Source organism: Macaca mulatta, chromosome 15 (genome assembly GCF_049350105.2).
Source record: "Macaca mulatta isolate MMU2019108-1 chromosome 15, T2T-MMU8v2.0, whole genome shotgun sequence".
Classification (NCBI taxonomy): domain Eukaryota; kingdom Metazoa; phylum Chordata; class Mammalia; order Primates; family Cercopithecidae; genus Macaca; species Macaca mulatta.
This window is the reverse complement of record NC_133420.1, coordinates 122356879-122383330: the sequence shown is the minus strand read 5'-3', so window position 1 is coordinate 122383330 and position 26452 is coordinate 122356879. Positions and strand designations below refer to the sequence as shown.

General features: G+C 49.4%; 1 protein-coding gene across 3 annotated transcripts in view; it reads left to right on the top strand.

Moving 5' to 3' along the window:
- ROR2 (receptor tyrosine kinase like orphan receptor 2) overlaps positions 1-26136 on the top strand; it is a 219613-nt gene extending 193477 nt beyond the window's left edge. For 2 of the 3 annotated variants that reach the window (XM_028835321.2, XM_077966333.1), the window contains exons 5-9: positions 11487-11614; positions 15490-15804; positions 17777-18022; positions 22146-22348; positions 23634-26136. In XM_028835321.2, the coding sequence (XP_028691154.2) occupies positions 11487-11614; positions 15490-15804; positions 17777-18022; positions 22146-22348; positions 23634-25076 (2335 nt within the window). In that variant the 3' untranslated portion in view covers positions 25077-26136. The remainder of the gene's footprint in view (positions 1-11486; positions 11615-15489; positions 15805-17776; positions 18023-22145; positions 22349-23633) is intronic. The other variant, XR_003723370.2, reaches the window with a different exon arrangement.
- Positions 26137-26452: the final 316 nt, after the last annotated feature.

Below are 26452 nucleotides of genomic sequence, written 5' to 3'. Positions count from 1 at the left end.
CCTTTTTAAGTGCAGCTATTCCAGTGTATGCAGTGATTCAAGTGACTTTTATATCATTCCAGCCTTTTGAAAGAGTAATTTTTACTAGTGATTTATACATTTTCAAGTAAATATATTTAAAGCTGTAAAGTTTCCTCTGAATACCATCTCCCTGCTTCCACCACGCATTTAGGCTTTTGTTGTTTGATACTGTTTTCTGACTTCTGTTGCATTATTATTAGGGAATATGGGCTGTTTATGTTTTACTCTTGATTATTTATTGAGATGTTTCTTTGTAACCAGTGAGACACGGTCAATTTTTGTGAATCTTGCCTATTGTTTCAAAAATAAGTATGCTTTGATGTGGCTGCACATTTCTTGACTCATCTATGAGATTGAGTATAAGTATGTTATTAAAAGTATCTTTTTTTTTTTTTTTGAGACGGAGTCTTGCTCTGCCGCCCAGGCTGGAGTGCAGTGGTGCGATCTCTGCTCACTGCAAGCTCCGCCTCCCGGGTTCACGCCATTCTCCTGCCTCAGCCTCCTGAGTAGCTGGGACTACAGGCGCCCGCCACCATGGCTGGCTAATTTTTTTGTATTTTTAGTAGAGACGGGGTTTCACTGCATTAGCCAGGATGGTCTCAATCTCCTGACCTCGTGATCCACCTGCCTCGGCCTCCCAAAATGCTGGAATTACAGGTATGAACCACCGCGCCTGGCCAAAAGTATCTGTATTTTTTTTGTCCACATGGGTACCAGATACCTGAGGATTTGTGAAAGTCACCCACACTCATTCTGGATTTGCTAGTTTCTATTAGCTATCTATTGTTCATATTTCGCATGTATTATAAAGTTATACAGGTTTTTGTGGGGTTTTTCAGTTTCTTTTTACAGTCCCTTTTAATGCTTTTTGCCTTGAATTCAGTTTTGCCTAACAGTAATAGAGTTCATGTGCAGAGCATGTGACTGTTCCATCGTGATGGGCATTCCTATGCTTTTTAAATTTGCATTTGCCAGGAACCTTTTTTATGATTCCTGTCCCACTCCTTAGTTTTTCACCTTGCTGTGTTCTGTTTTATGTAGGTCTCTCGTAAATGATGTATAACTAGACTTTTTTGGGAGGTTGATGTGGAAGACTTTCCAGTCTGAAAGTCCATGTTAATACATGTAGGTTAAATTCATTTTAACTAATACACAGTATTCCATTCTGTGAGTCAGTTTCCACTTTAATCTTGCATTGGCTGCTGAGTGAAGGTTATTTCTTTTCGCTGATAGGGACCCTCTTATAGTGACTGTCCATCCCATGTCTCTTTGTCCCTGTGGGCGAAAGTCCTCCAGGGACAGAGGTCAGGAAGCAGGTGCACAGGTGTGCATCACCCACCTCTCCCAGGAATGGCCAGATTGCCCTCTGTGATGGCCAAGTCATTCATAGCCTCACGTGAGTTGTTATTTCCTCATGTTTTCCAGCACATGGTATTATCAGAACTTAAATGTTGCCAGCATCTTAGGTGTCAAATAGTAATTTTACATTACATTTCACCAGTAAATAGTGAGGTCAAACATCATTTTGTCGTTTTAAAAGCCATTGCATTGCCTGTGTGTATCCAGCCTATCCTCATTATTTGCAGATTCCGTGTTTGCAAATTTGCTTATTCACTAAACTTCGTGTCCCCCAGATCAACACGCGTGGTGTTTTCATGGTCATTCTTGGACACGCACAGAGTGGAGAAAACGTGAGCTCCCTGACACGTTTCCAGCTGAGACCGAAGGAAACAACGCCACCTTCTTGTTCTAGTCCTCATGCTGTGAACACGCATCCTTTCTGTCTACTTAGTGTCACTATTTGTGTCACTATTTTTCCTATTTGTGTGCTTTCTGTTGGTGATTCTGCTGTGGTGAATGGCTCCTAGGCGTGGCGCTGAAGTGCTATCTGGTGTCCCAAGTGCAGGGAGCTGTGATGTGCCTTACGGAGAAGATGTGTGTTAGAGGCTGTGCCTTTTCCACGAATCAGTAATATAGATGTCTTTAACCAAAAATGTACATAAAACAAGGTGTGTATTGATTGGTTGAAGCAAATGTTGTAACCAGGGGCTCTCAGAAAGCGAACTCTGTGAACAGTGGCTTAATATTCACTAACTCAGTGTTTGTCTTGACATTATAGAAAATAACTATGGCAGATAACTAAAATAGACTGCACTTTGTCCATGTTTCTGTTAGAATATGTGTTTTTCGGTCAGGTGTGGTGGCTCACGACTGTAATCACAGCACTTTGGGAGACCAAGGCGACTGGATCACCTGAGGTCAGGAATTTGAGACCAGCCTGGCCAACATCGTGAAACCCAGTCTCTACTAAAAATATAAAAATTAGCCGGGCATGGTGGTGCATGTCTGTAATTCCAGCTACTCAGGAGGCAGAGACAGGAGAATTGCTTGAACCCAGGAGGCAGAGGTTGCAGTGAGCCAAGATCACGCCACTGCACGTCACTGGGCAACAGAGCAATACTTAGTCTCAAAAAAGGAATATTTGTTTTTCTTGCTTTATAAGCGTTTCAAAATCATTTATAGATACATGCCTTTCCATAGTTATTGCTCCATCTAGAATTTATTTTTATGCTGGTATAAACTAGTATTCTACTATGATGTTTTTCTCTACAGATGGCCTGGAGTCTTGGCATCATCTAATGAATGACCTAATCTGTAATCATTAAATTTAATATCAGCCCTGCCCTATGTGAAATTTCGATAGATGTGGGTCTGCTTATAGGCTGTTTTGTTCCTGTAGCTTCTGTTCCTGGACTAATTCCACAGTATTCTAACAGTGCAGCTTTGTAACGTATCTGTCCATATGTGGGGAACGATGCCCTCCTCCACTGCTGTGGACCGAAGTGTTTCCCCCCAAATTCATGTGGTGATAGAGCCTGTACTGGAGACAGGACCTTTGCCAGGTGATTAAGGTGAAATAAGGTCATAAGGGTGGAGCCCTGACCTAAGAGGACTGTACCAGAGGAAGAGACATAGAGATCTCAGGTGCCATCTGGAAGGCAGGAGGAGAACCCCCACCAGGAGCCAAATTGGCTGGCACCTTGATGTTGGACTTCCAGCCTCCAGAGTGTGAGAAAATACATTTCTGTTGCTTAAGCCACCCAGTCTATGGTATTAGTTATGGCAGCCTGAGCTGATGATTGACCCACCTTATTACCATACCATTTTTCTAAATTGTCTTTCCTGTTATTTGCCTTGTACTTTTCCTTGTGAATTTTATGTCTTTGTATTGGAATTGAATAGAAGTTTGATTGATTAGGAGAGAACTGATGCTGCTGTTTCTAGTTTGTAGTTTGATATTTCTTTAAGTTGTCTGTGTGCTTTTCTTATTTTTTTTCTTTTCTTTCTTTGGAGATGGAGTTTCGCTCTTGTCGCCCAGGCTGGAGTGCAATGGCACCATCTTGGCTCACTGCAACCTCCGCCTCCCAGGTTCAAGAGATTCTCTGCCTCAGCCTCCTGAGTAGCTGGGATTACAGACGCCTGCCACCACGCCTGGCTGATTTTTGTATTTTTAGTAGAGGCCGGGTTCCACCATGCTGGTCAGTGTGGTCTCCTGACCTCAGGTGATCCACGTGCCTCGGCCTCCCAAAGTGCTGGGATTGCAGGTGTGAGCCACCACGCCCGGCCTCTGTGCCCTTTGCAATATGGTTTTAGAATTTTCTCCATGACGACCCGGCACGCCTTTCTTAAGTATGTTTCCAGGTGGTTCATTGATTCTGCTAATGATACTGATATCTGTCTCTCCAAAATTTTATTTTTAAATTGTGTGCTAGTGGTAGTTGAGAAAGGCATTAAATTTTAGATACAAATCTTATACCTACAACTTTGTTGAACTTTTTCATTTCATTATTTTTTCCTGAAGTATCTTTTGGATTTTTTTCTATGGGGGAATTAAAGTTTTCTACAAATACATTTTTCTATTCCCACCTTTATAGATTAATAAAAATTATCTATATATACAACACAATGTTTTGATATATGTATACATTGTGGGACGGCTAAATCAAGTTAATGGACACATGCCTCACTTGACATACTCCTCATTTTCTTGTAGTGAAAACACTTAAAGTCTGTTTTCTTCAGCAATTTTTTTTTTAGATGGTATCTTGCTCTGTCGCCCAGACTGGAGTGCAGTGGTGGCACAATCTCGGCTCACTGAAACCTCTGCCTCCCAGGTTCAAGCAATCCTTCTGCCTCAGTCTCCCGAGTAGCTGGGATTACAGGCGTGCACCACCACGCCTAGCTAATTTATATATATATATATATATATAAATATATATAGTATGTATGTGTGTATGTGTGTGTGTGTGTGTATATATATATATATATATGTTTTTTGTTTTGTTTTGTGTTGTTTTTTTTTTTAAGTAGAGACAGGGTTTCATCATGTTGGCCAGGCTGGTCTTGAACTCCTGACCCCAGGTGATCTCCAATACATTGTTATTCACTATAGTCATGTTGTAAAACCCATCTCTTCACTTAGTCCTCCTTCTAACTGAAATTTTGTATCCTTTAACCAACATCTCCCCAGTTCCACAGTCCCAGCCTCTGGTAACCACCACTGTGCTTTCTGGCAGAGGGCTTTTCCACGCGAGGACATTCTTTGACTTTGTAGTGCATAGTAGCAGCGCACTGGCCGTCATCTTTCTGCCGCCATGAGTCTCTTTTCCCCAGTGACCCCGACTGTGCTTCAGTAGACTGACTCTTCCCCCGCCCCGCCATAATGATGTGCTCATGATATCTCTGGACCATAACCAAACGAAGACAGAAGGAGAGAATCAGTGAGCTTAAAATAACAATCCATAGGTTCTCTGATTCTTTTTCTTGACCAGTTTATCCTATCAGTGGCACCTCTTTTGGGCCACTTCCATAGAAAATGCACAACAGTTAGCATTCTTCCGTTGTTGGTCAAGAGGTGTGTCCTCTTTGTATAAAGGGAGAGTTGAACAGCAAACAGTAGTATCGCCTTGGCTTAGCCCTGTGTGCAGTGTGACAGCAAGACACGGTACCGTGGATTCTTAGCCATGAACTCTGATGGTTGCTTACACAGGGCTTCCACTCACGGCTCTTCCTTGGGTGCTGTTCTGGCCCATCCACACGCGTGGGCGCTGTGGTGTGTGGGACTGAAGCTTGTGCATGTTGAGGGAGGTGGATATCCTTGAAGGTTAAAGGATTTACCACCGTAAGACATTGCTTTCCCTTCTATCCCTGTTAAATTGGGGGCGAGGAGGGTGTGTATATGGAGAACAAAGCTTGAAGAAAAGGTGGTGCCTCCACAGATGGAGTTTCCGAGGCCAGGGTTATCCAAGCTGACTCAGCAGCAGTGCTGGTTGTGCTTGGGGGTTAATGCTAAGCTGCCTGTCTCATATTTCATGTTTCCTGCTCTGCTGAGAAGTGGCACATTCAGATGAGTGTAGGCCCAAACACAGGTCCTGCTTCTCGCGGGAGGGAGGTGGTGGGGTGGGGAGTGCTGCCTTCATGAAGTCAGAGCACCAGAGCCCTTGGCTGGCCTGTGTTGCTGCCCTGGACCCACCCCGTGGCCCACAGGTGTGTGCATGCATATTGTGCTTCTCACACACACACACACACACCTGCTCAAGGAAAGTGTGGTGTTCTTTTGAATAATGAAAAGTTGTGTTAATTATTGGCCTCTGGGAAATCACCTTCCTGGGGCCATGGCCCTGTTATTTTCTTATGGAAACAAGCATCAGTTAATTCCAAGACGTCAACCGTTCTCCATCCAGACGCTTGTGACCCGGGACTCCTTGTTTCCAAGTCTGACTTCTCCAGCCCCACATGTTCACCCACATAATGAGCCTCTCCATGGGGATGATTTGAAGGCACCTCTCGCCGAGTGTGTCTACATGGAATTCGGCCAGCTGCCAGCCCAGACTCCTTCCATTGCTATTTTGGGGGAGTTTTCATAAGTCTAGTTCAGCGTTTATCCTAATTACAGGAAAACAGCACTATAAAATTGAAAGTGCCAAGTAAGAAGCCGGTAATTAGAAATGACGTCAGCAGAAACCAAGCCAGGCCAGGCATGGTGGCTCAGGCCTGTAATCTCAGCACTTTGGGAGGCCAAGGCAGGCCGATCACTTGAAGTCAGGAGATGGAGACCAGCCCGGCCAACTTGGTGAAACTCTCTCTCTACTAAAAATACAAACATTAGCTGGGTGTGGTGGCGTGCGCCTGTAATCCCAGGTGCTGGGAGGCTGATGCCCGAGCATTGCTTGAACCTGGGAGGTAGAAGTTGCAGTGAGCCGAGATCACACCACTGCACTCCAGCCTGGGCAACAGAGTGAGACTCCATGTTTTAAAAAAAATAACAAAAAGAAAAAAAAACCAAGCCGCCTTATTGCTGACAAACTTGGGCAAAAGGCTGACATTTGGCATTTGATAATAAAGCCCTCAGACCACCAACCTAATCGAGTTCAACTTAATTCAGACAGAGCTTGAAGGAGGGAAGCCAGTCTAATTTTTTTCTCAGTAACATCTTTTTATGATAAGTTCTATTTTCTAGAAAATACAACTTTCCTTAAGTCCCATAGTACAGAAACAGAATAAAAGCGAGAAACTGAATTTGCTTTAAGGTTATGTGATACGAGCAGTAGGTGACTAAGTACGCAATCATCAATAAGGTAATTTGAGGATAGATACACACATCTAAATGCAGACTATAGGCCGGGCGCGGTGGGTTACTACTTTGTAACAAAACAATAGGGGAAAAATGTTAACTTCGTACACAATGTGTAGCTACATTTGAATTTTGACATGGATTCCTTTTCAACCTTAAAAAAGCCTTAGTTTCCTTTAAAGCTCCGTCATTATTAATACCTATGAAGGTTTATTCTCAGCATGTGTCATCTAGGGGAAGGCTGTGGATCCACCCCACCATCTTGCCAGTCTCGGTGGAGGAGCACCTTCCATCACAGTCTGCTGGCCCCTGCTTCTGTTTCTCCCCGATCTCCTACCCCTCTCCTGTTGCTTATCTTACCCAGGGTTGTCATTATTTTACATTATTATTATTATTGTTGTTGTTGTTGTTGTTGTTATTATTTGAGTCAGAGTCTTGCTCTGTCACCAGGCTGGAGTGCAATGGCACAATCTCTGCTCACTGCAGCCTCCACCTGGGTTGAGCGATTCCCCTGCCTCAGCCTCCCGAGTAGCTGGGACTACAGGAGTGCACCACCACACCCAGCTAATTGTTTGTATTTCAGTAGAGATGGGGTTTCATCATGTTGACCAGGATGGTCTCGATCGCCTGACCTCGTGATCCACCTCGGCCTCCCAAAGTGCTGGGATTACAGGCGTGAGCCACCGCTTCCGGCCGGGTTGTCATTATTTAGCGCCCTCTCTCCTCCTTGACAGTCACTTCTTGGTGTAGAAGTTTCTTCTTCATCCATGTCCTCTCAGGCTTTGGATCAGTGCCTGGCAGCGTGAGGGCAGGGGATTTCCACACTGCGTTTCTGAAACGTGATGCTCCGCCAGCTGGGGAGCATGTCTACTGCACTTACGTTGCTGAAGGAATTTTATAGCTGCCAAATTCCGTCTCAGCCCTTTCCTTGCTTTCCCAGGGATTCACTTAACAGACTCTCTCCAGCTCTGTTCCTTGTCCAAGGCTCCAAATGTGCCAGATAAAGATAAAATATAATTGTTTGAAAATAGAAAGCAACTCCCACTTGTTTTCTCAGACAATTCAAAAGCAAAGATGCCATTTTCCAAGCACTTCTGTCTGGCTTTTTGGAGAGAGATATATATATCTTTTTTTTTTTTTTTTTGAGACAGAGTCTAGCTCTGCCACCCAGGCTGGAGTGCAGTGGCATATTCTCGGCTCACTGCAAGCTCCACCTCCCAGGTTCACGCCATTCTCCTACCTCAGCCTCCCCAGTAGTTGGGACTACAGGCACCTGCCACCACACCCGGCTAATTTTGGTTTTGTATTTTTAGTAGAGACGGGGTTTCACCATGTTAGCCAGGATGATCGATCTCCTGGCCTCGTGATCCGCCTGCTTCAGCTTCCCAAAGTGCTGGGATTATAGGCGTGAGCCACCACACCCAGCCTAGATATTGTCTATTCAGATTGAAAGCTCACGTCAGTGAGAGATGTGTAAGCGGGGTGTGATGGCGGGAGACTCCCCACCCCCTTGTCATCTTCCTTACACCCCCTTGCTCTCTCGGTCCTGTGGGCACCTGACCAGCGGCCGGGGAGAAGCCTGCAACAGGGGGAACAACCTTATCTTCCTTGACTCTTGCAAGGTAGGAAAGAAATTGCTCACATTGGTGGCGTCATCCCAGGAGACTGAGCTGAATCTCATAGCTTAGGCATAGCTGACATTAATCCGATCAGGCAGGTCTTAATGATTTTTCCAGCAAGAGTGGACAAGCACCCGGAGCCCGCCTCCAGACAGGGGCATGTCCAGCACATAACCGGGCAGAGGGGACTTCCATTTATGTTGGTAGTGTGGCCAGCGTCTAATCAGCAGTTAACGTCAGCTCAAAATGAGTGAAAGCGAGACAGGCAGGCGCTCATTGTTAACATATGTGCTGCCCATTTAAACTACCTTTAAGGAACCCGTAACCCAAGGAAGCAATGGCTGGTGAGCTGGAGTTAACACCAAAATCTCCTTCTTTGAATTATTATTATTTTGAGACAGAGTCTCACTCTGTCGCCCAGGCTGGAGTGCAGTGGCGCAATCTTGGCTCACTGCAAGCTCTGCCTCCCGGGTTCACGCTATAATCTGCCTCAGCCTCCCAAGTGGCTGGGACTACAGGCGCCCACCGCCACGCCTGGCTAATTTTTTGTATTTTTAGTAGAGACGGGGTTTCACCGTGTTAGCCAGGATGGTCTTGATCTCCTGACCTCGTGATCCACATGCCTCGGCCTCCCAAAGTGCTGGGATTACAGGTGTGAGCCACTGCGTCCAGCCCCTTCTTTGATTTATTTATGGCTCCAGGTTCTGTTCTTTGAGAAAATGGTTTTCTGCAGAAGCTTGAGAAGGTCTCCGCTATTGCAGGTGTTCAGCCTCTGCCTTAGCAAGAGAGTTCAGACAGGAATTTTAAGTCCATTTGGTTAAATTGAACACAGTCTTTTTTTTTTTTTTTTTTTTTTTAATTTAAAGACAGGGTCTTGCTCTGTCACCCAGGCTGGAGTCCAGTAGTTCGATCTCGGCTCACTGCTGCCTCTGTCTCCCAACTAAAGTGATCCTCCCACTTCAGCCTCCTGAGTAGCTGAGATTATGGGCACGTGCCACCATGCCCAGCTAATTTTGGTATATTTTGTAGAAATGGGGTTTCACCATGTTGCCCAGGCTGGTCTCGATCTCCTGGGCTCAAGTGATTCACCAGCCTTGGCCTCCAAAATTGCTGGGATTACAGACATGAACCACTGTGCCTGGCCTTAAATGGAACAGAATTCAGATTTCATTTGGGGATGGTCTACTCTAAATGGATGTAGGGTGGAAAGCCGAGTGCTCTCAGGCTTGTGGGGTAGGTTCCAGATTTGCTGGAAAAGAAGCTACTGAACTACAGGCCTGACATGCTCATGCAAGGCTTGTCCTAGCATCTTCAGTCCTCTCTTCCGCCAGCAGTCGCAGCCCCCTGATGTGTCTGCTGTGGCTCACTGGCGTCACTAGACCTCTGGAGGATGCTGAGCACCACTTTAAAATCCTCCAGGATACTTATCACGATGGCTTTCATTGGCTGAAGCCAGACCAACAGTTTCTGCAGAAAATAATTTACCACAAACTCCAACCTGGGGACCTGGAAAAGGACTGCGCCCTCCTCCCATCCATGCAGGCTGTCCCCGTGGGGACCGGGAGGAGCAGGAGGGAGAACAGCCTGCCCGTGCCTTTCCCTCTTCTGACCTCCTGTGCCTGTGACACGTGGTCTGTGCTGTCCATGCAGCAGGGCCAGGTCACACTTCTGTGTAGAGTGGGCATGCATGTATGTCATTCTGTGAGTTCTTTGAGGCTTGGACTTCTTGGAGTCCCTCCCATCACCTTGGAACATAGTAGAGAATACATTTGTGTATTGCTTTTCTCCTTTCAAATATTTCTTTTTTTTTTTTTTTTTTTTGAGGCGGAGTCTCGCTCTGTCGCCCAGGCTGGAGTGCGGTGGCGCGATCTCGGCTCACTGCAAGCTCCGCCTCCCGGGTTCCCGCCATTCTCCTGCCTCAGCCTCCCGAGTAGCTGGGACTACAGGCGCCGCCACCACGCCCGGCTAATTTTTTTGTATTTTTAGTGGAGACGGGGTTTCATTGTGTTAGCCAGGATGGTCTCGATCTCCTGACCTCGTGATCCGCCCGCCTCGGCCTCCCAAAGTGCTGGGATTACAGGCTTGAGCCACCGCGCCCGGCCCTTTCAAATATTTCTGCTGTTCACCTTCTAGATTGTCATCGTTATCATAAAAGCCTTACTTGCAAACAAGGGAAGTTTGCAGGGGCATTGCCATAGTGTCTCCGATGTATTAAATAGTTCAAGGGTAAGGTGAAACATGTACTGATGTTCTGGGTGTGTGCACGTATACACAAACACGTACCCATCCCTGTGTACTCTTCACCTCAAGAACCATCTTCACGCTTAATCAGTCCTCCTCTTTTTGTTCCATACTCCCTTAAAGATGCGGAATTTTTTGAAATTAATAGTCATTTTTTAGAACAGTTTTAGGTTTACAGAAAAATTGAACAGAAAATCCAGTCTTCCCATCCTCCTTCTCATAGTTTCCCTTGTTTTAATGTCTTGCATTCATGTGATACGTTTATTGCCGCTGAGCTGATATTGATACATTATTATTAACTAAACTCAGTAGTTTACATTAGGGCTTGTTCTTTGTGTTTTACCTTCTATGGGTTTTGCCCAGTGTATAGTGATGTGTGCTCACCATTACAGTATCATACAGAATAGTTTCACTGCCCTAAAACCCCAGTGTGCCTCCTGGAATCCCTCCCTCCCTCATAACCCCTGGCATCCACTGGCCTTTCTCCATAATCAGTCTCTGTAGTTTTGCTGTCCATGGTTTTGCACTTCTAGAATGTCATAGGTTGGAATCATACAGTATGTAGCCTTCAGATTGGCTCATTTCACCCAGTAATATGCATTTAAGTTTCCTTTTTATGGCTTGATAGCTCATTTTTTTTTTTAGCACTAAATAATACTCCAATGTCTGGATGTACCACAGTTTGTTTATCCATTTACCTACGGAAGGACATCTTGTTGCTTCCAAGTTTTGACAATTATGAATAAAGCTGCCGTAAACATCTATGTACAGGTTTTTGTGTGGACTTAACGTTTTTTACTTATTTGGATAAATACCAAGTAACAAAATTGCCGGATCTTTTTACTTCTTTGGATAAATACCAATACCAAGTAACAAAATTGCTGGATTACAAGATGCTGGATCATAAAAGAAGTCATTGGCAGGAGCTGGCACCTCCCAGAGCTCTAACAGACTTTGTGTGTTTTTACCAGGGACGATTACCACGAGGATGGGTTCTGCCAGCCTTACCGGGGAATTGCCTGCGCGCGCTTCATTGGCAACCGGACCATTTATGTGGACTCGCTCCAGATGCAGGGGGAAATTGAAAACCGAATCACAGGTGGGAGCTGCAGACCTTTCTCACAGGATGATAAGCGCACGCACAGCCACCTGTCACACAGACGGCGGCCACTGTGTTTCATCAGTTAATGGCATGGACATTGGGTCCCTCTTCCATCTCATCTGTAGTAGAAAACCAGAGATCTTTTTTAGACGTAGTTGCAATTGCTAACATGATTTGCCCTAAAAATGTTCCTGGCCTGTATGTTTAAATTAGCAAGTGTGGGTTGCTTGGAATATACTTCTGCACTTTTAACTCAGCCAGACTGTGTGGGTGCAAAGCACTGTCCTCACTGCATCGCCAGGGCCTCCCGCCCCGGGCCCGCCACACTGGCGCAGGCAGCCTCAGCGCCCCACACTAACTCTGCCTGACTTCTCATTCTGCACTTGCTGACTCTTCTATCCTCTCTGAGCCACATTTGGTCCAAAGGCACCCAGGCCTGATTGCAGCTGTCTGGGGAAAGAGTCGCGGGTCATCAGTGGTAGGGATGCTGCAGTGAACACATATTTTTGTCAGTCCTGGGTTTCCAGAGAACAAAGCCAAGGCTTTGGGTACCTGGTTCAGGGTCTGAGAAAGTGGCGGGTCATTTAGGAACTGCAGCTGCTCATCCTTGGTCTCTTTAGGGCTTAACTTCTCTGATAGGCTGTCCCAGTTCCAAGCATACAACTCATTGGTGGGGTCCGGGGTCCTTCTTAGGGGAAAGGCCTTGGAAAGCAAGAAAATGAATTAGACAGAAGTCCTACAGAGCCCTCCTCCTGCTGTCCCTGCTCTCCCCACAAACACATACACGTTTTCTCTCCAGACCCCATAAGGAGCAAGAAATATCCTGTGCAGACGGCAGGTGCCCCAGCACCTCAGTTTAGTTGGATCCTCCCCATGGGAGCGGGAGGCTCTGCTGCAGGTTAGAATCAGTGGGTGATCTCTGATGCCCGTGCTCCCAGGAGAGGGTGATGGGGCAAAGGGGATACAGGGCACTGACCTGGTAAGGGGTGACAATGAGGATCCAAGGCAAAAAGTCACCTCATGTCACTGACAAGCCCTTCTAAGTTCAGGTCACCCTCAGACTAGAGAGCCGAAGGTCACATTCACGGTCACAGAAGAGACTGCCTGGCCCATGCTGGTACAGAGAGCTCTGAGGACAGGGCCGGGGGTCCTGTGCAAAGTGAAAGTGCCATCATGAGACAGAGGAACCTGGAGGTGCCATCCTGTTCCAGCGGGACGTGGTTTTGAGAAGACAGCTACCTCTCACTGCAAAAGCTTTCTTTGCCATTGAAGTAGGACTTCTCAAAGGATTTTACCGAAACACACAGTGGGAAATAGAGAGTGTACTTTATACCATGACTTAGTATACACATACGTGTATTTCACTCAACTGCCATAGGTTATAGGGAATAACTTTCACCCTTCCTAAAAGCGGTGCACTTGGATTTTTCTCTTCGGTTTTATTTCATTAAAGAAAAAAGTGACTGGGTGTGGTGGCTCATGCCTGTAATCCTAGCACTTCGGGAGGATTGAGTGCTAGGGAGGCTGAGGCGGGCAAATCACGAGGTCAAGAGTTCAAGAGCAGCCTGACCAATATGGTGCAACCCCCGTCTCTACTAAAAGTACAAAAAATTAGCTCGGCATGGTGGCGGGTGCCTGTAATCCCAGCTACTCGCAAGGCTGAGGCAGAAAAATCACTTGAACCCAGGAGGTGGAAGTTGCAGTGAGCCCAGATTGCGCCACTGCACTCCAGCCCCAGCAACAGAGCAAGACTATCTCAAAAAAAAAAAAAAGCCCTTAGTAGGAACCGTGTGCACTCTGACATCCTCTAGTCTGTTCTTATCGTCTTTTAAAATGCTAGCCACACACTCCAGAATTAATTAGACACCCCACTAATTGGCAAGCACTGATCCAGGGCACACGATTGTCCCTCAGTTATCTCTTCAGGAGTTGTTTAAGGAATCAACTTACATCCAAGCAGCCTGGTTTTATAGCAGCTTTTAGAGAAGAGTGTAGAATGAGGATTTTCTAGGTCGGTGGCTTTTCGAAAACAATAAATTTGAAGTTGCCCTCAACAGACTTGTGGTTTTGAAATAAGCATAGTAATGACTGTTGTGTGCAGTGTTCTGTTAGAAAGCGTTGTGTGACATTCAGGGTGTGGACAGATAACAGGATGTGAGTTGTTGGATCTCTTTGGTGCCTAGAATTGCACCTTCAGAAAGAAGCAGTACATTCTCAGGGTGAGGAGAAGGAGAAAGGAGGAATGCTATAAAGATGAGTGGAGACATCGCATCAGTGGATTAGCCCAAGACAAGTGACAGCTTTGGCGTTCTTAGGCAGTCTTTCCCTGTCCGGAGGTCAAGGCCTACCTACATTTTTGACAGCCTTCCATATAATCCCAAATCCGTAATGATGGGATTGAACCGGACTGAAGCCCCAGTTCTTCCTCCAAATCCAAGACATCCTGTATTGTAACCGCTTACCCTCTCTGTTCCTCCATTTAAATATCGGCCACAGGAACCCGGAGGAGGGGAGGTGATGTGATGAGCACAGCAGTGCCCGCACGCAGTCAGGACAGTGCGGCTGCTCCCGCCCACTGACACCACCTGTTACCCGACCCCTGGGCCCGTTCACGCCGAGGGCCACGTTCTAGGCTGTGTGTGCACTCTCATGTCCCAGTGTGGGGTCTCAAATCACCCTTCAGGTACAGAAACAGGCCCGGAAAGGCGTGAGTGATACCACAAAGTGATCACGCACGAGGCTGTTCCCCCACACAGCTGCCCCTCCTGTTCCTGGTTGGGTTCCCAGAGAATGACTGACAGCGGCACTGCCACCTGCTGGCCAAACCTGGCACAGCACGTACACACTTTCCTTGCCTGGAGGTCAATTGAGGCCAGCATTCTGGACAGCCCTCTGTATAATCACCAAATAATCGCCAAATCTGTAATGATGGGATTGAACTGCATTCATGGGTGGAGCTATGGCTCCTCAGGGACTAAATGCCAGCTTCTCAGCTGGGTGTGCAGGCAAAGGGGCCTGTCTGCCTCCAGTGTCCCCAAGCTCAATTGTAAACCAGCCTTTCACAGGTGAAAGTGGGGTAGTGAGCCCAGGGCAGGCCGTTGCAGTCCTTAGAGTCCTGCCTTGGCCAGCTTCTTCGTCCCTACCAGTGTCCAGCCATGCCCCCAGGTGCAGCAGATCTCCCCCCAATGCCCCCACTTTGTTCCCGAACTCACCTCATAGTCTCACCGCCGCGCTGCATCCTCTGACATCTTGCCCTTAAAAAATAAACTTCCCTACCAAAGGGGGCTCTGGATCTTGGGGTTTCTCTGCTCCCCCTTATCATAGAACCTTCCAGAGTTTTAAGGCGGCCCTCCTTCCACTTTGTTGCTGTCACCGTCTTGACTTTCCACATTTTACCAGCTGCCTGCCTCCTCCAGCTGCAGTTCACAGCGCTGAGCTGACTCCCTCTTCTGGGACATTGGGAAGCCCCGGGCTGGGTACTGCACCTCTTGGCTTCTCCACACATAGCGGGTCCTTAGGATCTGCTTTTGCATCTGAACTCTGAACCATCCTGTCCTGGAAGAAGCACCTAGCGGAGTGAGCTAGGGGCCGAGTTTTCCTTCTTTCTCGTTCTGCTTCTGATGTTTCTAAGTGAGGCCTGGGACCAGGGGCTTTTCTGTGTCTGCTGCAAATCAGAGCAGGTGATGGCAGGCTGGTCTGCTGGTGGGGAGCCTCTCCAGGATGGTGTGCGGGGCTCAGGGTTGGGGAGTCTGGGGCGGGGTATCAGGGGGCCGAGTGGGCAATCTGGGATGCGGGGCTGGGGGTGGGGACTGGATGAATGTCAGGGGCGCGAGGTGGGTCTACCGCTAACGCGAGTCTCGCGGGCTCTGCAGCGGCCTTCACCATGATCGGCACCTCTACGCACCTGTCGGACCAGTGCTCGCAGTTCGCCATCCCATCCTTCTGCCACTTCGTGTTCCCTCTGTGCGACGCGCGCTCCCGGGCACCCAAGCCGCGTGAGCTGTGCCGCGACGAGTGCGAGGTGCTGGAGAGCGACCTGTGCCGCCAGGAATACACCATCGCCCGCTCCAACCCGCTCATCCTCATGCGTCTGCAGCTGCCCAAGTGTGAGGCGCTGCCCATGCCCGAGAGCCCCGACGCTGCCAACTGCATGCGCATCGGCATCCCGGCCGAGAGGCTGGGCCGCTGTGAGTGCCCGAGGGCCCCGGGCGGGACCGGTGGGCGCAGGGATTGTAGGGCCCTTGAAATGTGTATAGGGCGGCGGGTAAAGCCCAGGGAGCTCCATCTGTCCGGGCCCCGCGGAACCCCGTTAGCAGCTGAGAGCCCCACAGCCCAGACCTCCATTCCAGCAGGGCAGCAGGTGGGGCCTTGGAGCAGGGGCTTTGGAGCCTTTCAGCCCAGGGCTCGCATCTGGGCTTGCACTGTGTCCAGCTGTGGGACTCAGGAGAAGTCCCTCCACCTGCTTGAGCCTGGGATTTCCCTTCCCTGAAATGGGAGTGATCTCATTTCCTGTGGAAATGGCTGTTGGGAGCATGAGAGGAGACAGGGCCAGCTTCCTGATTTTCCCGATGGTCAGCACACACTCGGGCGCCCGGGGAAATGCAGACTCTCAACTCCTGCCCCAACCTCCTGAAACCTGGAGGATCGGTCCCCAGAAACCTGCAGGATCTTTAGCTTTGGACAGTGTGAGGCCCGCGGAGATGCTGCAGGACCGGCCTGGGGGGCACCAGAGAAGAACCTGTGATGATCAGGCATGGCTAGGGAAGGAAATACTGCAAGCACCCTGCACCTTTCTCCAGCTCCCTGCATCGTGGGCCTAGGGGATAAGCATGGGGGATGGGGACAGTTCTGAGCCCGGGGCCTGGGTGTGGCCTTTTTGGGGTCTGCACAGGACGGAGGAGCATGCTCCCTACTGCCCCTCTTGCTGGCAGCAGAGCAGCCCCTGCCCTCTGGAGGCTTAGTAAACTGCAAGTTGTGGAGCCCCAGAAGGGTGACCATGGCCAGTGAGGGTGACAGACACAGGACAGGGAGCCGTGCTGATGTCCCTGAGGAAAACCGTTGGCTCACATCACTGCATCCATCAGGGTTGTTGCTTCCCTGAGGACTGAGACCCAGGGAACGGGCCACCTCCGCCACCGCTCCAGGACTGTATTTAGCATGGTTGGCTAATCTGGGGGTCCAGGAATGGGGAGGACTTCTTACCAGGACAGTGAGGGCCTGGTCCCCGGGCCCATTGCCTGCATTTCAACCCTCACTGTGACTCTGGGCAAGTTGCTAAGCTCTCATATCCTTATATTCCGTGGGGATGACACCAATACTAACCCGTGGGGCTGGAATGAAGGTCAAATGAGGCAATATTTAGGAAGGGGTTGTTTTGTTTGTTTGGTTTTTTTGAGACAGATTCTCACTCTGTCACCTAGGCTTTAGTGCAGTAGCACAGTCTCAACTCACTGCAACCTCCACTTCTCAAGTTCAAGCGATTCCCCTGCCTCAGCCTCCTGAGTAGCTGGGACTACAGACGTGCACTACCGCACCTAGCTAATTTTTGTATTTTTAGTAGAGACGGGGTTTCACCATATTGGCCAGGCTGGTCTCGAACGCCTGACCTCAAGTGATCCACTCACCTTTTGAGCCATGGTGTCCAGCCAGAAGGGTTTAGAGCAGCCTCACACATGGTAAACACTACAGAAATGTTCACCAAATGCACACCCCAACCCCAGGGTTCCTTCATGGAGGTGTCGTGGCCTGTACTGTTCTCACCCATGGCTGAGCAGGGTACCCTGAGGTGGAGGGGCCGGGCCTGGGAGTTCGCCCTTCTTGCCCGCACAGTTGGCTTTCTTCCTAGAGCAAGTGATCCTGAGGCTGGGGGTAACACCGTCATTCTGGTGGGGGGGTGGTGTGCAAGTGCCTCATGGGTCCTAGAGATGGTCTGGGGGCTGTGGAATAACTTCCGACAGTTTCCTTCCCCATATATATCCCTGATGTGCCCTGCATTTAATTTGTGGGCTTGGGACTTCAATAAGCCATTACTTTTAATGCCTCTTTTCTGGTAAGTTATGTGAAATCTTTGGATCTTTTGGAAATTCTAGTTTGGGCATGTGTAGGCAGAATGGTTTTTTTGTACCCCGGAGGTTTTCCTAACATGTTTTCCTTGTTCAGACCATCAGTGCTATAACGGCTCAGGCACGGATTACAGAGGAACGGCAAGCACCACCAAGTCAGGTCACCAGTGCCAGCCGTGGGCCCTGCAGCACCCCCACAGCCACCACCTGTCCAGCACAGACTTCCCTGAGCTTGGAGGGGGGCACGCCTACTGCCGGAACCCCGGAGGCCAGATGGAGGGCCCCTGGTGCTTTACGCAGAATAAAAACGTACGCATGGAACTGTGTGACGTACCCTCGTGTAGTATGTATTCTCTCTCTTTTTTTACTGTGTTGATTGTTGAGTGAACCTTGTGATGAGGGCGTTCTGTCCTGACCTGAGTCGGGGTGTGCCTCTGTACAGTGGCCACCAGAGACCTCTGATCTTACCACGGTGACCATTTTAAATAAAGCTTTTGGGCCAAGCGCAGTGGCCGATGCCTGTAATCCCAGCACTTCGGGAGGCCGGGGCGGGCAGATCGCTTGAGGTCAGGAGTTCAAGACCAGCCTGATCAACATGATGAAACCTCATCTCTACTAAAAATACAAAAATTAGCTGGGTGTGGTGGCACACACCGGTAATCCCAGCTACTCAAGAGGCTGAGGCAGGAGAATGACTTGAGCCCGGGAAGCGGAGGTTGCAGTGAGCAAAGATGACCGCACTGCACTCCAGCCTGGGCAACAGAGTGAGACCCTGTCCCGAAAATAAATAAATAAATAAATAACACAAGTTGTCACTGGTTATGAAAGTAACATCTGACCATTATGAGACATTTTAAAATACAGAGAAGTCTGAAGAGTCATGTGCAGATCACCCCTAATGTTACCACCCAGCAGTGACTTGTTTGCATTTCGGCCCACCGCCTTCCACCAGCCCTTTTCCCGCGTATGGATGGTCCTGGGATATTCACTTTGACGTTTTGTTTCTCCATTAACATTATCGCCCAGTGCGGTGGCTCACAGCCTGTAATCCCAGTACTTTGGGAGGCCAAGATGGGTGGATCTCTTGAGCCTAGGAGTTTGAAACCAGCCTGAGCAACATGGCAAAGACCTGTCTCTACAAAAAATACAGAAATTGCCCAGGTGTGGTGGCGCGCCTGCTTGGGTGGTGGAGGTGGGAGGACTGCTTGAGCCAGTAGTTCAAGGCTGCAGTGAGCCGTGATGGTGCCGCTACACTCCAGCCTGGGCAACGAAATAAGACCTTTTCTCAAAACCAAAAAATAACCAAAAAATGCTATTATTGCTCAGTATTTCCTAATATCAGTAAAAATAGTTCCCTTCCACCCACCAGCTTTTGAGCTTTTCACTGCTTCTCAGGTTTGGTGGAGTGAGGAGAAAATAGAATGCATTGCTTGTCCCCATTGCTTGCAAGCGTGTCTGTGACGTCATGAATACGGAAGGGCGTGTAGTTAATGGTTGACAGCTTTAACAGTTCTCACCTCTGTCTTCGTCATGCCTGGTTCACCAGTTCCAGGCAGCAGCGTAACCAAGGCCGGGCTGGGAGCTGGAAGCAGCGATTGGTGAATGAGTGGGCACCCGCTATAAAGAGAGAGCAGTGGGTGAAGCAAGGCTGGGTTCACCGTGCACCTGGAGACCTCCTGGGGCGCAGGCCCGCATGTCTCTACTCCGAAGTGCAGGAAGTAAACACTGGCACTGATGACCTTCCTGACATGTGATTCAGCAGCTCCAGATTTGGCATTGCCTCTGGCTCAGCAGATCAGACACAAATCTTCAAGAATGTGTTCATTATGGGAGAACAAATTTTAAGAATGAAATTATCAGTCATTCAAATTGCGGTCTAGGCACCCTGGAGCACGCTAGACCTTAACGGTTTCCTGCAATGAAGGATGGCCCTGTGCCCTGTAAGGAACAAAAGCAGGTTGTAGGACAGAGCTGTGGTAGAGGTGCTTTTTTGCTCATTGTTTTGTTTCTGGCAAAAAAAAAAAAAAAAAAAGAGTGGGAGTGTGTGTGTGAGCACACACAGGCTCCTGACTTTTATGAGGTTTTGGAAAGATGGATATCAAACTTTTAGCAGTGATTTCCCAGACCTACAAAAGTGTTCAAATATAAGACTTTTTTTTTTTTTTTTACAGTGAGTAGGAATTACTTTTGTAATTAAAAATAAATCAAAACATGAAAAAAATATATGATTTTGGGCCAGTCAGTTATTAGAATCTTGTATTGCAGGTTTGTACTTACAGGGCATAAATGGAAGGATATTTATTGCAGAATCACTTGTGAGAGCTAAACACAAAACACACTGTTTATCAGTAGGGCTGGATGGGGCAGTTGGAGACGCCCGTTCTGTGGAGTGGCATGCGGCTGTGGAGAACACGCACGTCTATCCGCTGCAACATGAGCTGCTGTCCAAGAGATTTTATTCTGCCAAAAAACCAGGAGCAGGAAAATACGGATGATATGACTCTACTTAAAATGAAGTTCGTGTAGGCCGGGTGTGATGGCTCACGCCTGTAATCCCAGCACTTCGGGAGGCCGAGGCAGGCGGATCACGTGAGGGCAGGAGTTCAAGATCAGCCTGGCCAACGGGGCGAAACCCCGTCTCTACTAAACATACAAAAATTAGCCAGGCATGGTGGCGGGCGCCTATAATCCCAGCTACTCGGGTGGCTGAGGCAGGAGAATCACTTGAACCTGCGGGGGCAGAGGTTGCAGTGAGCTGAGATCCCACAACTGCACGCCAGCCTGGAAACAGAGCGAGACTCTGTCTCAAAAATAAATAAAGTTCATTCAACATTCGAATTAAGAAAACCATATAAAACTACTGTGTCTATATGTCAGAATAGTTGAATATCAGTTGTTCCATGTGTTTCAACCTAAAATATATGCAAAGTTCAGAGAACACGAAACTTAACCATTTATAGTCTTCAGGAAAGAAGGCTGTTAGAAATACGATCTTTTGAAAGGCCACATTTCTATAATACCACAATTTTTCCCAGTAAGCATGAGTCGTGCTGGTAACGTTAAGTAGAGAATAAAAGCAGGTGATGGTGTTGGTGTGAGCTCACACCTCTGGTCTTGGCCTGAGAGAGGCCTGGACTGTCCTGCCAATCTTAATAATGAAAAATGAACCAAACCCTAGTAAGAAAGAAAGAATCGGCATCCCCGGTGCCCGTAAGATTTCTGGGACACCTGCCTTGGAACCCATTCAGAGGGGAAGCTGCTAGGTGGGGCCAGAAGAAAGTTTTGTTTGTTTTACTTGATTTCATCTTATTTTGGGGAGCAGGGGTGGGGCAAGGCTGGGTTTGGGACAAGGTGCTTTTTTCCTAAGGTGGCAATAGCATGTTCACTTTTAGGATTGAGTTAGCTCTTTTAGGCATCACATTGACCAGAAATCACTTGTTTGCTTCCAGATGAGGAGTGCTTTGCCCCCGGCAATGGGGCCCTCTAAGTGATACAGTTATTGGCAGGGTTAAGGAGAAAACAGAACACCGTGGTTTTCCAGGGATGTGAGAAAGTGGCTCCCTAGAGAACTCACCTTCCACCAAGCTTAGGGTCAGCCTCCTGAAATGGCGCCACTTTGCCTTACATTCAGCTGCTTTGATGTGCGGGGTGTTTGGGGGCCACACAGCCTGGGAGGAGGCAGTCCTGCCGGGAGGACTGTTCAAAACCTGAGGTCACCTCTGCCTGCCTGGTGTGCCCCCTGTACTTTTCTGTAAATCCTGTAGAGGGAGACAAAGAGTTACTTTTCCCTGTGACAAAAAAATGCAGGGACGGTAGCTGGTAGCCTTGACTGTTGGTACCCTGTGCCTTCTAAGAATTCTTATGCCCCTGTTGGATATTGTACTGGGTCAAGTGCATGCACTACTGGTGCTCTTTTAAATCTAGTGCATGTTTAATTATTATCCCAAAACAATCTGTCATCATTAATTAAAAATGTGAAGAAAACATTACAATGTTGAATGAGGAAAAGGATCGTGTCTAATCCCAGTACCAAATTTCGCTCACCTTGGACAAGGATCTCCAGTGAATTTCATCAACTCATCAGTAGCTGGGGAGGCCCTGATAAAAGTGAAATTGGGCAGAGCACCTATCTCCGATGGTTTTCAAACCTCAGGAACAGAAAGCGGATGTGGTCATTATTAATATTGAGATCATTAGAATTCGTGTACTTCTTACGCTGCGTATTCCCGCTTGTTTCCAGGTTGGGCACTTTTGGGTTTTGTTTCCCCAGGATGCAGCCGGGTGTGCGTTTTTTGGTGCATCACGTTTTTTAAGGTGTGCTGTGCCCTTTCACCCTGTTGTGTAACTTAGGTGATGCCCCACGTGCGTGTGAAGGTTTTGGCTGGAGGTGGAGGGTGGGTTGGTAGAGAACTTACAGTTGAAAAGGGATGTTTTCTGAAAAATCACGAAAGCCTTATTATTCACAGGTCCTCGAGACAGCAGCAAGATGGGGATTCTGTACATCTTGGTCCCCAGCATCGCAATTCCACTGGTCATCGCTTGCCTTTTCTTCTTGGTCTGTATGTGCCGGAATAAGCAGAAGGCATCTGCGTCCACACCGCAGCGGCGACAGCTGATGGCCTCGCCCAGCCAAGACATGGAAATGCCCCTCATTAACCAGCACAAACAGGTCTCCGTGCTTACGTATTCTACCTGGGTGGCTCTGCCAGGCTTAATCCTCAGGGGTTGTTCCCCCGACGTTAACTGTCTTAATTTACTTGATGCATAACACATAATTATTTTAAACTCCGCTTCATTTTGCCATTTTTTTTCTGTAAACTAGATCAGGACATGTGTGTTTTAGAAAATAAATGGCAGGCGTGTTGGGAATTCACTGCCCCAGAGTTCATGGGCTTCCCTTTGCCTGGACCATGCTGCCCCTGTGGGCCCCAACGAGCATCCTCACCGTCCGGGTGCCTCAGCTCTGCCCAGAAGACATACAAGAAAAAGAGGGCTCCAGTGCCCCCCCATAATTTTTCTTGTCACTTTTGGGTTGGGTTGGTTTTGCTTTGTTTTGTTACAGGGAAGGATAGAAGAAGAGCTCTTAAATGGGAGTAGGCAGACAGGTTACCACTAAAAGGCCACCCCTCATCCCAGAGCAGCCTTAGATGGGAGTGGGGCACTGAAACACAACAGAAGAGAACGTGTGCTGCAGCCTCTCCAGCTTGTGTTGTACAAGGGTGTTTACACTCATTGCAAAGCCGCAGGGAACATCATTCTCAGCCAGCTTTGCAGCGGCTCTTCAGGGTGGCCAGGAGGGAGCTGATGCCCTTGGCTCTTCAGCCCCAGAGTCGGTGAGGGTTTGCTGTGGGCAGGGGCTGGCCAGCGAGGCGAGCACAGAGCCCTGGGGCTTGCATGGTGGCCCAGGAACCTCTGGGGAGGATGAGGGCTGGCCACACAGGAGGAGCTGGCGTCACAGAGACTGAGATAGATGAGGGTTCTCAGGGCTCCTATCACTTGTGGGGTACTCCTTCCAAGAACGTGTTTAACTCAGACCTCTGTAGAACAACTGGGCGTTGGAGGGGACCTGGTGGGGTATGTCCGGGGCTGCCCCAGGACAGCTGGTGCCTGGGCCTGGCTGTAGGGGGGGTGTGTGGGTGTGTCCACACATGCACAAGTGGGAAGGAAGTCTGCAGTGTGTCCCAGCTGGATTTTGGAGGGACCTTATGTGTAGCCTGGTTGGGATCTGTTGAACATTGCAGACGGGAAGCAACCTTGGCATCAGAGCCGTATTTAAGGTGAAGCAGAGAGCTGTGGGTGGGCAGGCCAAGGCTGGGTGGGTGAAACCAGAGGCTCTTCTGCAAGGCCCCCCCAGTCGAGGCCGCACGGGGACTCCACTCCCCCCGGCTGCTCTGCACCTCCCTTCAGGGCTGCAGTGACAGTGATGTTTCACGTGGGGCTTTTCTTCTTGACAGGCCAAACTCAAAGAGATCAGCCTGTCTGCAGTGAGGTTCATGGAGGAGCTGGGAGAGGACCGGTTCGGGAAAGTCTACAAGGGCCACCTGTTTGGCCCCGCCCCAGGGGAGCAGACCCAGGCCGTGGCCATCAAAACACTGAAGGACAAAGCAGAGGGGCCCCTGCGGGAGGAGTTCCGGCACGAGGCCATGCTGCGAGCACGGCTGCAACACCCCAACATCGTCTGCCTGCTGGGCGTGGTGACCAAGGACCAGCCCCTGAGCATGATCTTCAGCTACTGTTCGCACAGCGACCTCCACGAATTCCTGGTCATGCGCTCGCCGCACTCGGACGTGGGCAGCACGGACGACGACCGCACGGTGAAGTCCGCCCTGGAGCCCCCCGACTTCGTGCACCTGGTGGCACAGATCGCGGCAGGGATGGAGTACCTATCCAGCCACCACGTGGTTCACAAGGACCTGGCCACCCGCAACGTGCTGGTGTACGACAAGCTGAACGTGAAGATCTCAGACTTGGGCCTCTTCCGAGAGGTGTATGCCGCCGATTACTATAAGCTGCTGGGGAACTCGCTGCTGCCCATCCGCTGGATGGCCCCGGAGGCCATCATGTACGGCAAGTTCTCCATCGACTCGGACATCTGGTCCTATGGCGTGGTCCTGTGGGAGGTCTTCAGCTACGGCCTGCAGCCTTACTGCGGGTACTCCAACCAGGACGTGGTGGAGATGATCCGGAACCGGCAGGTGCTGCCCTGCCCGGACGACTGTCCCGCCTGGGTGTACGCCCTCATGATCGAGTGCTGGAATGAGTTCCCCAGCCGGCGGCCCCGCTTCAAGGACATCCACAGCCGGCTCCGAGCCTGGGGCAACCTTTCCAACTACAACAGCTCAGCGCAGACCTCGGGGGCCAGCAACACCACGCAGACCAGCTCCCTGAGCACCAGCCCAGTGAGCAATGTGAGCAACGCCCGCTACATGGGGCCCAAGCAGAAGGCCCCGCCCTTCCCACAGCCCCAGTTCATCCCCATGAAGGGTCAGATCAGACCCATAGTGCCCCCGCCGCAGCTCTACATCCCTGTCAATGGCTACCAGCCGGTGCCGGCCTATGGGGCCTACCTGCCCAATTTCTACCCAGTGCAGATCCCAATGCAGATGGCCCCGCAGCAGGTACCTCCTCAGATGGTCCCCAAGCCCAGCTCACACCACAGCGGCAGCGGCTCCACCAGCACAGGCTACGTCACCACGGCCCCCTCCAACACGTCCGTGGCGGACAGGGCAGCCCTGCTCTCAGAGGGCACCGAGGACGCACAGAACGCCCCAGAAGACGGGGCACAGAGCCCCGTGCAGGAAGCAGAGGAGGAGGAAGGCTCTGTCCCAGAGACTGAGCTGCTGGGGGACAGTGACACTCTGCAGGTGGACGAAGCCCAAGTCCAGCTGGAAGCTTGAGTGGCACCAGGGCCCAGGGTTCGGGGACAGAAACCCCGCTGAGACCCCACGGGGACCTCAGTCGCCTTTGAGAAGACACTATACCCAGCAATCACGAGAGCCCGCCGGCCAGCGGGCTTGTTTACAGACAGGGTGAGGTGGAGCCTTGCTCCTCTCTGTCCTCTGACACAGACAGCTGTCCTGCCTAGGAGCATCCAAGCCAGGCAGGGGGCCTGGTAGCACGGCATCCTGAGGAGCAGGACACATGGTCACCCCCAGGGCTGCCTACATTGATTCTGGTGGTAGACTGGTAGTGAGCAGCAAATGCCTTTCAAGAAAATAGGTGGCAACTTCACTCCGTGTCGTATATGGAGCGAATATTTCGAAACGTTGGGAATAAGGGCCTGCAAAAGGCAGCGAGGAGGCACCTCGGTCTTGAGGTTCCCGACAAGCCATCTGGTCTGTTGCTTTGAGGATGAAGGGGCTCCATTTCTGCTGCCTCCCTGCCCAGAATATTCTCCCTTTAGCAGCCAAAGATTCGTTGGAACCGAGGCTGCCCTCTGCTGCCTGTTGGGGTCGGAAGACAAGGGGCTTCTGAAATGGGAGTTCCTGAGATACAACAAAACGTGTGCCTTTGAAGAAATTGACAGCTTTGTGTTTGGTGAAATGGTTTTAATTATACTGCATGTGTATTTTGCCCACTTTTTGGGAATTCAAGGGAAAGTGTTTCTTGGGTTTGGAATGTTCAGAAGAAGCAATATTGTACAGAACACAGTATTGTTATTTTTTTTTAAGAATCATGTACAGACCTTAAATGTAATTTATATGTTTTTAATATGCCATTTTCATTGAAGTATTTTGATCCTAAGATAATGATTTTAGTAATTTAACTGTTTACGTTACCCGTGTTGGGATCCAGCTGGTCTTGGTTTGCTTGTCTTTGTACCACGTGCACAGGAGGTCCATTCATTTTAGAGCCCCTGTTACACAGACTCACAGGCAGCCGTCTGTGCCCCGCACACATCGTTGGTCCCATTTGTAAATTCCACACCTGGTGTATCCAATAAAGTGAAACAAAGCATTTGGTTGACTCTCTTGCAGGCTGTCAGGACGCGAGGCAGCGGGAGGCAGTGCTGGACGATGGAGATGCCGAATGGTGATGATTCGGGCTGAGCCCTTTCTTGGGTTTGGGAGGTTTGCCCCGAGCCAGGAGCCCCAAGCTAATGGGGGTATCCCTTGGCAGATAAATGATGGAACTAGTCCGTGGCTTCTCTCTGTTAAGGTCTCAAATGCAGATTAGTTAATTGCAGATGGTGTGAAGATGGTCTTTGGTTTTAAACTTGTCCCCTCCTGAGGTCCCAGAGCCCCTGAGAGTTTTAAACCTGGAGCCTGGCACT